The 15,432-nt window shown below is 46.2% G+C and overlaps 1 protein-coding gene across 1 annotated transcript in view; it reads left to right on the top strand.

Annotated features, from left to right (window-relative positions):
• Positions 1-15,432, top strand: part of LOC116943733 (receptor tyrosine-protein kinase erbB-4-like) — a 131,673-nt gene that overhangs the window by 96,123 nt on the left and 20,118 nt on the right. Inside the window, exons 15-19 of the mRNA XM_076068121.1 lie at positions 2,628-2,785; positions 5,260-5,310; positions 8,622-8,760; positions 10,260-10,382; positions 11,999-12,097. Of these exons, the coding sequence (XP_075924236.1) occupies positions 2,628-2,785; positions 5,260-5,310; positions 8,622-8,760; positions 10,260-10,382; positions 11,999-12,097 (570 nt within the window). The remainder of the gene's footprint in view (positions 1-2,627; positions 2,786-5,259; positions 5,311-8,621; positions 8,761-10,259; positions 10,383-11,998; positions 12,098-15,432) is intronic.

Consider the following 15,432-nt stretch of genomic DNA (forward strand, 5'->3'; position numbering starts at 1 on the left):
GAACGCAGTGGTCGACCACGACACTTGAACCCGTACATTATTACATTGAAGGTCGACCAATAATGCTGACTCTTGCGCGAGGCTTGCGCGATGTAAAACTAAGACGGCGGTAGACGTTTGCTTCCAAGCGGATGATAAGATCGCTCATTATGACACTGGGGAGCAAATGGGTTCGCCATCGCATTAGTCACCGCACCCTGCACCACCAATACATATAACACGTATAATGTAACAATTCAACTCATTTATTCATGAACAGATCAGAAAGCCTCAGTAAGGTGCAGTATCTCTTGCTGGGGGGGGGGGGGGGGGGGGCAGGATGGGACATCACAGCTTGAATAATTAGCTATCCTCGCACTTGCGTAACACGCAGAGGTTACACGGGTAGGGCTGAGGGCGATGTACGCGCGATCCGGCCAGGTGGCTCAAGAGCGAGCGACTCACAATCGGCAAGGTTCATTGCGTACGTACGCTTTACCGGCCGATATTATCATTCGTATTTCGTGTTTTGGGACAGGTAGTGTGGGGATAAAGCCGATTAAAGCTGTGCACTCTCCATCACCTGACACAACCAAACAAATGAATTTGTCAAAAGCGAGGAAGATTTGACAATTTTGCTTGTTTTTTCAATATACAGTTGAGGGAAAAAAAGTATTTGATCCCCTGCTGATTTTGTACGTTTGCCCACTGACAAAGAAATGATCAGTCTATAATTTTAATGGTAGGTTTATTTGAACAGTGAGAGACAGAATAACAACAACAAAAATCCAGAAAAACGCATGTCAAAAATGTTATAAATTGATTTGCATTTTAATGAGGGAAATAAGTATTTGACCCCCTCTCAATCAGAAAGATTTCTGGCTCCCAGGTGTCTTTTATACAGGTAACGAGCTGAGATTAGGAGCACACTCTTAAAGGGAGTGCTCCTAATCTCAGCTTGTTACCTGTATAAAAGACACCTGTCCACAGAAGCAATCAATCAGATTCCAAACTCTCCACCATGGCCAAGACCAAAGAGCTCTCCAAGGATGTCAGGGACAAGATTGTAGACCTACACAAGGCTGGAATGGGCTACAAGATCATTGCCAAGCAGCTTGGTGAGAAGGTGACAACAGTTGGTGCGATTAATCGCAAATGGAAGAAACACAAAAGAACTGTCAATCTCCCTCGGCCTAGGGCTCCATGCAAGATCTCACCTCATGGAGTTGCAATGATCATGAGAACGGTGAGAGATCAGCCCAGAACTACACGGGAGGATTTTGTCAATGATCTCAAGGCAGCTGGGACCATAGTCACCAAGAAAACAATTGGTAACACACTACGCCGTGAAGGACTGAAATCCTGCAGCGCCCGCAAGGTCCCCCTGCTCAAGAAAGCACATATAACATTTTTGACATGCGTTTTTCTGCATTTTTTTATTATTCTGTCTCTCACTGATCTTGTCAATGATTTGTTCGCTGACAAACAACAACCAGGCGACGAGAATATTTGTTTGTGTCGGGTGGTGGAGGGCGCATATATCTCATGGACATTTTACTCGCACGACTGAAACCGAACAGCGAATCAATCAGAAGGTTCAAATCGTCGTTGGGGGTTGACTTAGCCCATCATCCGTCCGGGATTGATTAAATGAGTCATCGCTTCGTGGGGAAGTCAACAGTGATGGTCCGATGGATATACTCAGGCCCGCAATAGGAATGGGGAATCTCTGCCACTGGCTCAAGGATGTGAATAGGAGATAAGGAGATGCCTGAATGCTCATTTAAGTAGGACATCTCTTTGATGTGACTATTGTACATGCTGTGTGGTGGTCACATGACATGCATGCATGGCACGATGGAAGTCATGCCTTCCTGCTGTCTAACAGAAAATATTTTTGCGTTGTTAAATTTAGACGTGAACATTAAACAAGAGAACAGCATCTCAGTTACCAAGGTGGTGTTAAAGTAAAGTCACGTGTAATTTCAATCCAAGGGTGATATACAATTAAACGTATTTGTATGACGTTTTGATGTTGGAGGAGCTCACTTTGATCAAATGCACGAATACAAATTCTCACACTTATTGGAAATGTTTGCGTACAGACACAACAATGTTTGATTAAACGATATAGCCCCAGCACAGGACATACAGTAAGTGACGAGAGACGTATTCTGAGTGGTTTTGTACATCGGGTGTCCTGTTTTATCCAGATGGTGTTGGCTTTGAAGATACAAACACACATTATAGCATGTTTGAACACCCAAGCGCTAGATCATTCCAGTGCTTGGTCTCTTGTCTTCTTGTTTGTTCTCACACCACGCCCCTTCTCTCTTCTCTTGAACACGTTGCTGTATTTTTCCTACTTGCCTTGTTAATGCCCCTTCCAATGCACACCACCCTACCGTTTACGGCGTCGCATGGATGAATCCCTCCCATAAAACTCTTTTACCCCCCCCCCGCCCCCCGTAATTGTCTTACCTCCGTGTCATCTCTCCACGCACTAAACGACCCCCTCCCCCTCCCTCCCCCGCTTTCAACCCTCACCACCCCAAACTCCTCGATTTACCCGAACCCCGAATCCCAATTCCCGACCTCCTCCCAACCCCGCCGCCGCCACTTTCCCCCGCTCCGGTGAACCCTGGCAGGGTCCAGACAATTGCACGCGGTGCCGTAACTACAGGGAGGGCCCTCACTGCGTGGGATTCTGCCCGGAGGGAGTTCCAGGGGAGTCCGGCGAGCTCATCTACAAATACCCGGACGAGGACGGCGTCTGCCACCCGTGCCATTACAACTGCACGCAAGGGTGAGCAGTGGACGCGCGCTCGGCCGGAGCCTCGGTGGTTCCTTGGTCGTCCACGTGGGACACTCACGTGGACGGCTCCAACTGTAGAGATACACGTTCGGTAGCGCAGTGCAGAATTACTTTTATATCGCAGCACTCTCGTGCGCAGTCAACATTCAGGAATGCAGGCTTTGTGAGAAATCAAGTTTTAGTCGGCTGATGAGGCGGATTCGCTTCGATCAGAACAATTGATCAGATTAAGAAGTACCACACTTGTATAAGTAAACTGTCCTTTGCAGTATAACAAAATGAGAACTTCCAAACCAGATTGAACAACTTTAGATGTTATCAATGAACTGGGAACAGATGTTGATTCAAAATGACCAGGCGTATTTAATGTTTACATAAAAATTAAATGCCTCGATCATTCTTTAATTTAAAGATAAGGCAGCACTGACTGGAAAAAGTATAGACCTGTCAAATATACATACATGGAATAATGGGCAATCAATGATGCCAGCAAGCTGTGTTTAGGGAATATCTGCCATCATCGACCACACAACATTTATATCAAATACGATCACACGTAGCCTTTGTAGACTATGAAGAAGAGACATTTCACTCAAAGGAAAGTGATGTATTAATTAAAGTCCTTGCAACCAAGGTGTAGATGAGGATGAAGACGCTGGATCTTTATAGAGAGATGTAGGCTGAGATAAAGGGGAAGGTCTTAACCCATTGATCGAAGGCCTTGGTTCTTGAAATAAAGGGCACAGGGTAGGGAGTAGCATGAGATGTATGACGAACTTCTTTCGCACCGTACGTAGCTAACCATGCTATATCGGAGGTGCGGGGGAAGGACAACAAATATGAGATGAGATTGGAGAGGTAGGCAGGGCCAGGTCCATGGAGGATTCTATTTGGAGCCAGTGGCATTTGATGAATCTCGAGGCAATGTGGTTACAGGTTCAGGTAACAAGTGCAGCCACGGCATTCTGGACCATTTAAGAGATTTGCTGTGAGGGATTGATTGGGGGAAGCCATTGCAGAGTGGCAACAGTGAAGGGAAGAGGTGACACGCAGGCAAGGATTAAGATAATTATTTTTGACTTTCATAAAGCCTGTCTTCGCCAGGCAAAAGTGTTCAATAAATATAATAATGAACCTGATATGATTTTTTTTACAATTTTTATCTACGATCAGACGCTTACAACGACTCCAAAAAAAATTTCTACAAAAAAAAAAATTGTTGACAACTTGATTAAACATCTTATATTTAAAAACGTAGCCATCGGAAACCGTTCAACTGAAAGATTCCGTTATATTTTTTATTAAGAACAGAAATGATTGAAATTAATACTATATGAGGGGATGCTCCTATCTTTTATTAATTTCGAATTATTCAAATTTGAACATCATAAAATGCGTATTTTTAGTTCAAAGCCGCTTTAATCCTAAATATCTCAAAAACAATAAAATATAGAATGGTTCTCGCTTTAATTTTACTTGCTGTTTAACACTCTATCAAACGAAAACACCGCAATGTTATATTTTGAACGGTTTCTGAATGACACGAACAAACATGTCTATGGGGCACTTAAAATCGAGATTTGGAGGCCTTAAAATGAAAAATCTCGGATTTGCAGAACTTTTCCTGTTGTTTGTGTCCTAAAAGCTACCTATATTACCAAAGTTCGGCCTTCTATCTTGTCAGGAAGTACCCTGGATGTTTTTGAGCTGCAGATTAAGATAATTTTCGATTTAAAGCTTTCGTGACTGCAATGATTCATCTTCTTTGGTTCTTTCGGTAAAGTCACGTAGAATGAGAATAAAATAATAAATTGATAAAATAAAATAACACAATAATATTCTCACGACGTTTCGGCCACAACACAAGCGGCCTTCATCAGGTGAAGGGACGAGACTGTCTCCAGCGCTGTCCTACCAGACAGTCTCGTCCCTTCACCTGATGAAGGCCGCTTGTGTTGTGGCCAAAACGTCGTGAGAATATTATTGTGTTATTTTATTTTATCAATTTATTATTTTATTCTCATTCTACGTGACTTTACCGAAAGAACCAAAGAAGATTAAGATAATTATTTATATAGATAAGCGGTGAATGTCAAAACGCCCAACAATTATTTGTAATGCCGCATTACAAATCATTGTTTTAAGAGCAGCGTCCGCTGTTCTTAAAACAGGGGGTCACAAAACTTACGCTTTGACGTTACTCATTCAGGACCGACTTGTATTCAAATGTTTAGTTTTTTTGTTACCGAATTCGAAGAAAATGGCTCTTCTTGTTATTTCGCTCTATAATCTTATATCCATAGAGAGACCAGCCCTTCCCACGCGAACCAAATTGACTTGATTAATTTAAACAATTATTTTAATTACGTGCGTTATTCACCGTAAGACTATCGCCAAACTAACCTCCGCTGTGCGTGCTTTTCTACGACGTGTCTCTGTGTGTCATGGGGCTTGTGCTCCATCAGATGCGTTGGGCCCACTCAAGAAGACTGCAAGGGACCATCGTACCTGCCCAGGTAACGGCGGATTCACACAGCGTCTAAAACATTCCGAATTCATACTCTTTGGGTCTTTCGGTAAAGTCACGTAGTAGATAGAAAGATAATCATAATTTAAAAAAAAAACCCCACGACGTTTCGAATGCAACACTAGCAATCGTCTTCAGGTGAAAAAATGCAGCAGGCTGAGGCAGGAAAAATACCGCAGCAAGAGCACCCGATCAGATGAGCCTTCTTGTCTCGAAGTCTGTTAAAAGATCTAATCGTTGTGTGGAAACCCTCCCCGTAGAGGCGGTTAAATATTGACTTAAAGCTTTCGTGACTGCAGGAATTCATACTCTTTGGTTTCTAGCCACTGTGATGATGATGAGAGACGCAAACTCTAAATATACAGCAGCAGGCATCGTCAGGGTCAGGATCGAACCCACGACCTCCTGTGTACCAGGCGAGGTGGTCAACATCTCCTAGCCACTGTGATGATGATGATGAGAGAGACGCAAACTCTAAATATACAGCAGCAGGCATCGTCAGGGTCGGGATCGAGCCCATGACCTCCTGTGTACCAGGCGAGGTGGTCAACATCTCCTAGCCACTGTGATGATGATGATGAGAGAGACGCAAACTCTAAATATACAGCAGCAGGCATCGTCAGGGTCGGGATCGAACCCATGACCTCCTGTGTACCAGGCGAGGTGGTCAACATCTCGACACGGAGTGGCAGCCAAAGGAGAGAGCGCCTGACAGGATGTCCTCCACGGAGATGAAAACGATGACATTAGCTGGTGTATGTGTAAGATTATTGGATTGATTTGAACGTCACCTCTAAAGGCCTGATAGGCGCAGATGAACACGAGTAACGCCTGTAGGCTTCTTTGCTTTAAGAATAAAATATATATTGTCCCCCACTCCACTCTCCCCCCCCCCGGCATGACCTGGATTCCTGCCCAGTAAAGGTGCACCCTACTGGGGTCAGATACTAGGCCGCGATGGGTAGGGGAACGAGGAGGTTGGGAATGTGGAGAGCGAGGGCTAGGGTGGGTCCGTCAAAACGAAAATAACCAAAAGATTAATAGTTTTGCGTTAGATCGCGAAAGTATGAATGTTGTGTCGTAATCCTCCACCACCCGACACAGCCGGTAAGGTTTGTCACGTAAACAAATTGGCGCACGTTGTTGTTTATGTGACAAACCTTACCTGAATTTTGATTTAAAGCTTTCGTGACTGCAGGGATTCATATTCTTGGTTCTTTCAGTAAAGTCCCGTATAAGGGTAACAAAATAATAATATATTGTTTTATATTTTTATTATTTATTGTTTCCCTTATACGTGACTTTACCGAAAGAACCAAGAATATAAACCTTACCTGCTGTGTCGTGTGGTGGAGGGTTACGACAACACATTTACACTTACGCGATCTAACTCAAAACCCTTCCTTATGAATAATATTTGGGTCGCGAAAGCCGACGTGTTAAAAAAAAAAACACAAACAAAATCGCCTTTTATTTTCGAATTCGGTGAAACAAGCAACCGAACGCCTCAAATATTTAACGAGCCGCGATGCAACGCGAACACGAGAGACGGGTGCTCCTCACTAAATATCGTCACGAAGCAAGTCAGTCGTCCTCACAGAGTCGCCATTCTCTTCTTGTCCTTTCCCCGCTACAACAAACCCCGGGCACCTCCAATGATGAGCACGGTCGGCTTACTTTAGGGTGCGCGAAAGAAAGTTCAACATCAATGCGGGGGGCCTTGGAAGCCGGCAGGTTTTGCCTTTGCCCGACGACCCCAACTACCCCTGTAATGCAACTCCAGTCAAAGGGTGCCTCCTAGGGGCCAATTGCACCAACAGCAGCAGCAGCATCAGCAGCAGCAAGGGTGGTGGGACAGGCCCATTCCACCCCCTACCTGGGTTTGATTGTAGCTTTGAAAACCCAAAGGGGGGGGGGGGGGGCAGATGATTGCGCGTCTGATAAGCCAATTGTGGACAAACCACTGCGCCGTGACACAGACGTCTAACACAATTAACTGTTCAAGCGTGGCTGTAAAGATCGGATTACCGGGTGGGTGGTTGCTCGCTGGCAACACGATTTTACGGAGCCCAGGCTCGGTTAATCGGGGGGGTGGGGGTTGGGTTGATGCCACGAATGTCAAAATGAAGAGACTGAGAATGAAGAAAGAGTGAGTTTTCGCGACACGTTTCTGGGACAATTGGGGCCGGAACAATGTGCGAAATGCGAACGTGTATGATGAACTTCCACCACTGAGGCAGGCAAGCCATGGGGTTGTAGGTGAGCACCTACTACAGGGGTGAGCGCAAAGATTATTCATAGATGAAGAGGTTAAGCCAGATAAAGATGATGGAGAAGCAGTAGGTTGGGATCTCACCGTTATCGTTAATGCGTGAAACACGCAGTGGACAATTTCAAGATATTGGCACTAGAAATGTACTGCTACAGAAGGATACTGCATCTAAAACTGGACCCCAAAGAATGGCCAACGTAGAAGTAAGGAAAAGTTTGCGCATAGAAGACGACCTGATGGTGCAGGCAGTGATGAGAATGAAGCTGGCACCATTTTTACACACACGTGTAGGATGGACAACAACAGGGAAATTCAAAGTGTGTTGTTCAGAAAAATGGAAGGAACAGGAAAGAGAGGAAGACCTCACAGAGAATGGCTTGACGATGACATCATAATAGATTGGTGCCAGAAAGATGTGGCACTACTGGAGCATATTGGAACAAGACAGAGGAAAGTGGAAACCAGTGACGAAATGTGCAGTGGACACTTACAGGCTATCTGCCCATGGATCATGGTGATAATGATGATGATTTTTGTGACGTTTTTCACGCACTTGTTGATTAAACGATCATATCAGCCTTAATAAAAAAAAAACTCAACATGTTTGTCAATAACACTGTGGCCTTCAAACAAAAATATATAATTTTTAAGTGCTATGAAGGCGGGCCATTGCTCAAAATGTCACCTATTATACACTTTTTCCTTTTAATGCCACGGTGGTTTTGACGAAAATGTTGAGTTTATTTTGTTAATTGTGCTTGTGCACCACTGCTGACGAAGCAGCAGCAGCAGCAGCAGCAGCGACAGCATCTCCAAATAATTAATAGCACTCTGAAGAGATTGGCATCGCCGATAATTTTAAGCCAGCAGTGTCGTGCTTGTATCCCGCTCCCGGGGTGAGTCGTACGCAAAAAATTTACCGGGGCCATCTGAACCGTGCGTGACGACTACTCGCGTGGCTGCTGACTCGGCAGCTGACTCGGATCGCGCCTGTGTCGCCGCGCGTGTCGCCGTTGCTCTGCGTGCAGCAACAAGGTGCCGGTGATCGCGGCGGGTGTGGTGAGCGGCCTCTTCGCCGTCTTCCTGCTGCTGCTGGCGCTCTTCATCTACAAGCGACACCAGAACGCGCTGCGCAAGCGCACGCTGCGCAAGTACGTCGAGAACGAGGTGAGCGGAGCCGTCTCATGTCGCGCCCGTCGTCCCCGCCGGCTGATCGACGTTTTTTTTTTGTTATTCCACTCGTGCCATGTGATTTCACGTATCCGCAAAAGAAAATAGCAGACGGTAGGAGTTGTTAAACCCGCGGGAATTGGTAGTTATTTTTCGAACGCATCCTGTGCTTTACGAACACCCTTCGACCGCGCTTCAAACACGTGCTGTGTAGTGGGAAATTAGATGAATTGGCCATGCGATATCTACTTACCCGTGAAGAAATAATCGAAAAGAGGATGTAACTTATCGTGGATAAGCACGGATAATATCAAATCTAGGGCCACAGATAATAGGAGTTTCGGGGATCATACAGCCGCAGTGGATAAAAGGAATCACGGATAATTGGGTCGTTAATATAAGGAGTTTTATTATTTGTGGGTCAGACCAATTGGGGCTTTTGATTGGGTGGCTCTGTCCAGGGTAGGGCATTAAGCCGTGGTGCCGTGACACCCTGTTGAGATGCTGCCCTGTTCTAAGCATCGGCTGCTGTCTGTCGAGTAAACACAGGCACGACCCCCCTCTCTCCAGAGGAATTCTGTGTAATTGTGATCATGAATTGGGCAGAGCGAGTTTTTGTGCAAAGTTTACAGTGCCCAGCCCAAGGGGCACGAGGAGCGGTGATGCAGGCAGTGGGGTAAAATTTCGCAAAACAAATTTGCAGTTAAAATGAAACATTGTGCAGTCTCCTGGTGAGTAAAATAAAAGTGCATCTGGAAATATGTTATTCCTGTTCAAGGAGTGACTGACATCACGAGGTCGCAACTTGTCATCACTTCCTCTTTTGCCAGATCCTGTAACTCTTATCCCTGTCCGCCCAGGTCTGCTATGGCAGTCCATCACCTCGCTAACTGGGGGTCTTCACTACGACCACTGACCTCTGGTTCATTGGGTCTACAGCGCTGCCTTATTACATTCTATTCCAATATTACCATGAGGTTGTTAGCATTCTCCTAGCACCTATTCTCAATGGCCAGAAATTACAATTTCAGAGAAACTGGATTCTCAACTTGTTTATGACTTATTCTTGGGTCTTTTTTTAAGACTTATGTATTCAGGTATGACTGAGCAAATACTCTGTCATTAGGCCATAAAGGCTACGCATCATTCTCTTTAGGAATCATTATGGGATACTGACTCTGAAATTCCCTGGAACAGCGGTGTACTACACGTAGAGACAACGGGCTTTAGTACCTCCTTGTGTACTAATATGTGACAAGGCAACTGAGGCTGGGTTACGGATACACTGCTCCCTTCAATAGGGACCATGTTCCAGCAGTAGTTCAGGTCCGGTTCACGAGAAAATAATCGCACAACGCGTATTCGTGTCCGAGGTTGCATTTCGTGTAAGTGAGCACACAGTTTCGCTGTCTGCCGTCTGTTCCACGATGTGTACCTTTTTTTGCTGTGTCAAATTAACGAGGCTGCCGCTGCTGCTCCTTTTGTATCGGTCACAGCTGGTGCAGCCGCTGACGCCAAGTGGAGCGCAGCCGAACCAAGCGCAGTTGAGAATCCTCAAGGAAACGGAGCTCAAAAAGGGGAAGGTCCTCGGCTCTGGGGCCTTTGGAACTGTCTACAAAGTGAGTGCAGATACAGCGGCAACATCCGGACGTCTCTTTTATGCAGCTTGTAACATACCGGGCACTCTACTGTCATTGGCAGCCCATTCATTCTCAGCTAAATGCTTATGTATGTATGTTGAACTTATTTCGCACTGTACGTAGCCAACCGTGCTAATAGGAGGTGCCCGAACTCCTCAGCGTTGCCACCTCTGTCTGGGTTTGACCCAGCCAGTCTGGGAATTCTCATGTGTTTGCGCGGCAGGCGTTGATTTGTACCGTCTGGTGGTGTTTTGTTGAAATGCATTTCAGTATACTTGACAGTTTTGATAGACCTAGGTTGATTGGGAAATATGTCTGAGTTTGGTATGCAGTGAAAAGTGTAACAACCCTACATCACCTGCCATATTTTTCTGACCCGAAGGAGATGATGGGCGGGTGGGCTGTTGGACGGTGGCAACCATGACCAATGCATATTCTTAGCTCTTTTGGTAAAGTCACGTTGAAGGGAAACAATAAAATAATAAAATATATAGGTGCTTTTTATTGTTTTTCATATATTTTATTATTTTATTGTTTCCCTTCAACGTGACTTTACCGAAAGAGCTAAGAATATGAATTACTGCAGTCACGAAAGCTTTAAATCAAAATTCATGACCAATGCAGTTCACCGTTGGTGGGAGTCTCGACCATGTGGAAGTGTTAAAGTGTTTGTGGATCATAGCAAAAGCTATAATTTGCAAAATGAATTGACTTCATGAATTAGTTTATTATTGACAAAAAGCATGTTGTAAAATGTCCGTCAGTCTGTGTGTGAGTGTACATATCTGTGCGGTTAGCGCGCTGCGCTACGAACCCAGGGTCCTGAGTTTGATTCCCGCTCACGGCCAATACCAGTGGCGATTATTTTAACCGGTCCTGGGTCTCCCCTAGATCAACTCAGCCTCAAATGAGTGCCTGGTGCGGTGTGTAAACATCGCCACTAGGAAGATAAAGGCAGGCAGGTATGGTGCTGGCCACTGACGCCTTCGTGTGCCGTGCCAGTCTTCATAGGTGCTCGCTAACAGCACTTTCCCCAACAGTCTGTTAAGGCTATACGGGGGATCTTTGTCTTTGATAGCCACACACAGACAGAGTGGTACTGCAGTGGCTAGCGCACTGCGCTACGAATCCATCGTCCTGAGTTCCATTCCCACTTACGGCCAATTACTGGCGAATATTTGAACTGATCCTGGTCTCCCCTAGGTCGACTCAGCCTTAAATCAGTACCTGGTGCGGATGCGTAAATGTCATGGTTGGAGAAACAACCATGAGGGATAATTATCACGAAACTAAAATGTGGCGCTTGGAATGCTTGCTTGTGTATCGTGTTGGCGAGCCTGCCGTGCCATGGTAACCCCGTGTCTTTGTTGAACTTCTTTGGCACCGTATGTAGCCAAGAAAGGACAGAAAACTAAATGCAAAAAGCAGTTCTAACGAAATACGTTTTTAACCTAGATTTAAAAGTGCATTGCTCCATTTGGCTTCCTAATATCGGAAGGGAGAGCGTTCCAGACAGCCGCAGAAACCGTCCTTGTTCGATGGCCAGCCAAAAAGCCGCCGCTGTGAGGATGAGCAGAGTTTTGCTTCCGCTGCAGGGAATCTGGGTCCCCGAGGGGGAGTCTGTGAAGATCGCCGTGGCCGTGAAGGTGCTGAGGGACTCTGCCTCCTCGAAAGCCAACAAGGACATTCTTGATGTACGTATTTAACGCAATAAAGTACACACGTGTGTGTATATATTTTAAACGAGCACCAAACGTTTTAAGTACTATTGATGATGGAGTTGTCTCCATTAACATGCTTGTTTTGAGTAATGTAATAGTCTAAAAGGCACCGATGCTGGGAAAAAAACCCGTCACTCTTGATATTTGACTGTGGGTTCATTTGAGGTTTATTGTCGGCATGATCGTGTACAGTGTTGCGATAGAGTTCATTTGAACGGCGTTTCGCTAAGATTTGAACTCGGATGCACGCATATGTTACCCAGTGGGTGGCAGGGCAGTCAGTGCTAATACTCGTGCCACACAGCAAGAAGGGGCTGGGTTTGATTCCCGACTGAGGCGGCTTTCTGCGTGGGCTTTGCATGTTTTCTCGCCATTCTGCATGGGTTTCCTCTGTGATCTCCTTTGCCCTCCTATCGTAACTGGCATTGGACAAACATACCAATGCTGAAAAATTACCAGCAATTTAGTCAATTAGGATCACACGTCAACATTATCATCAACTACAAACCATTTGCAGGACACTCCTGAAAGTAGAACAGTCTTGAGACTCAATGAGGCTTTCCTGGGTAATAAGCCAGCATAGCAGTGCTCACACACTGAGCCCCAATGTCTCATCCAGTGGCAATGGAGCAAAGAGGACACCGCTCGTGGTTGTGGTCATGAGTCTGAGAGCCCAGCTCGGGGTTGACCAAGTTTGTCATCCCTCCAGAATCCACCAAACGGTTCCTGAACTACGTTTTTGCGGTTGTCCTTACGGATAGGCTGGCCCCTGTCACGGGAATGTGGAATTTATACCGAAGGCTAAGGGCTGCCGATGGAGATGAGCATGGCGGCACTCTGCTCACACCCAGCGGTCACCGCATCCCGAGCCACGCGGTGTGGGATACCGGGTGTGGGGAGCAATTGGGCATGTGCCGAATCACACGCACACAGATCAAAGAGTTTCTGCTTTGCCACAAGCGGCTGAGTGGTGCTGTGGTTAACACAAACATGACTTGTAAGTTCAAAACCTGGTGAATGAGTGTTGATTACTTAGCCCGTTGCTCATTTGAGAATGGGGACTGATTGTGCAGGTGTTTGTGTTTGCTCATCACACGTTTCAGAATTCTGAATCGGCTGTGACTTCACAGGGGCCACATTTTTTCACCACAAAGCCTCTCCACCCCAAAGCGATGGAGCGCAGGGAGACAACAGGGAACAATTTAAACCAGATTGACCAAGGATTTTTATGTTGGCATGTCCAACAGAAAAATGCTGTCCAGTTCATATGCCATACTTAATGCACCTTTCATCTTCAGTGTGCTGCTCAAATGGAATGTAGTAAAAATATATTTGCTCTTAAATTGAACAAAATGCATTTTTTACTCCAAAGGCATGACTTGTTATGTAATTATCATGTCCATAAACGTTGCCTACCTAATAGTCCAGATACCAACAATGCATCAAAATTTGCGGACCTTATCACATTCAATTAGACTGAAATGAATGTTTTGCAATTGCGATGGTCAGGTTCTGGTCAAGGCTTAAAATGTGGAAAAGTTACATTGCCTGCATTGCAGAGAGCGCTACTGGCTTCTGCTTTTTCATTTTCAGTATCCTGGGTAAAGCTTACCCATACGGAATGGTGCCCTCAACTAAGAGAAATTTCCATGACCGAATGTGGGACGTTGCACCTCCCGTTGCCCTTGGCTGTCCTCATTTCAACGTGGACAATGCACATATTGAACATTTTTCAAGTGGTTGCCTGGCGGCGGCTTTGCACCACTGTAATCCAGCTGTGTGGAGATCGCAAGGGTTGGTGGATCACACGCATGTTGTGAACTCCCTTCACGTGGGTGTCGAGGAGGAGCCATATCCTATCTTCCCATGGGATAGAGTGTTGCCCCCTTGCACACACATGGGTTTTCTCCAGGTGCTTTGGTGTCCAAAAAACAAAGATCCCCCCCGTATAAGCCTGAGCAGACTATTGGGGCAAGTGCTGTTAGCGAGCACCTATGAAGGCCGGCACAGCACACGAGGGGGTGGGTGGCCAACACCACGCCAGGCCGCCTTTGTCTCCCTAGTGGTGATGTTAACACACCACACCAGATACTCATTTGAGGCTGAGTCGATCGAGGAGAGGCCCAGGACCGGTTGAGATAATCATCACCGGTGTTGGCCATGAGTGGGAAATTAATTCGGGTTGCCGGGTTCGTATCACATTGCGCTAACCGCTACACTACCGCTTTCCCAAATAAACCCTCAATAAGTGGCCAATAGCACCTTAATATACGTAGGATTGCAGAGCTTGCTGGGGGCGTCTGTGGTTCCTCCCCGTGCCTCGGAGTCGTTCTCCCTCTTCGAGCGCGAGCGAATACCGTGCCGCATGTTGCAAGTTGGAATGATTATTTGTGATAGTTGCCAGTCTGGGCCGCTGCCCTGCGTTTTTCCAGCATGGCACACGGGGTCCCCAGCGTCCCTTAAGTGCCGCAGTTCGACTGGGTGCGATGCGCATTGCGTGCTGGAGTCGGCACGCGGCTGGCGCGTGCCGCGTGCCGACGCGAGCCCTGCTAAGTGAGCAGCCCTGCAGGGACCGGCGCCAGCATCGACGCTAATGGAATCAACTCCTGCAAAGAGCAAATGTAGACCGCCACCCCGGCCAACTATGTATCGTATTGTTTTAAAAGTTTAATCCCGTTAATATTTTACTTCCACTCTGGAACGTGTTTCTTTCAAATTGACTGTCAATAGTTATTCTTTATACCTGGCCAAGCCTGCACTACGTTCACAAGCCAAGCCAGCGTACCGTGTGTTCAACAATCACGCTCCACGTCATGGGAGGCCAAGCGCAGTACCGTACACATAATAACAATCCCAAGCCAAGAATTTTAATCATCATAATAATTATAATGTCCGAGCATTTGTCAATCCACTGCTAGATGAAGGGCTGCCCATGCTGGGGTTGGCGAAGGGGAGGTTCAGTTATATTTCAGTTATATCCAACTCTACCCACTGGCTTCATTGCACAGGGTACTTAAAATTGCGCCACCACCATTGCCCTCGAAATGCTGACGATGTTTACGAATCAACATTTTTTTCTCACAGTAAGCTTGCACTCGATGAACGTCATATTACTTAACGCTAACCACGATTCGCATTTCATTCGCCATTAACTTTCCGTTGTTTTTAGCAAGTTGCATGTGGAATGAACGTTAATTGACTCAACGTGAAAATCGCGCACAGCAGTGTGGCACCGTCAGACGTTATTATAGCTCCTGCGGTTCTAGATTTGAAGTTCCCTCGTGAGCCCGGCCAGGGGTCCCCCACCC

Source organism: Petromyzon marinus, chromosome 19, assembly GCF_048934315.1.
Source record: "Petromyzon marinus isolate PM22_M1 ecotype Great Lakes invasive population chromosome 19, UKy_Petmar_22M1.pri1.0, whole genome shotgun sequence".
Classification (NCBI taxonomy): Eukaryota; Metazoa; Chordata; class Hyperoartia; order Petromyzontiformes; family Petromyzontidae; genus Petromyzon; species Petromyzon marinus.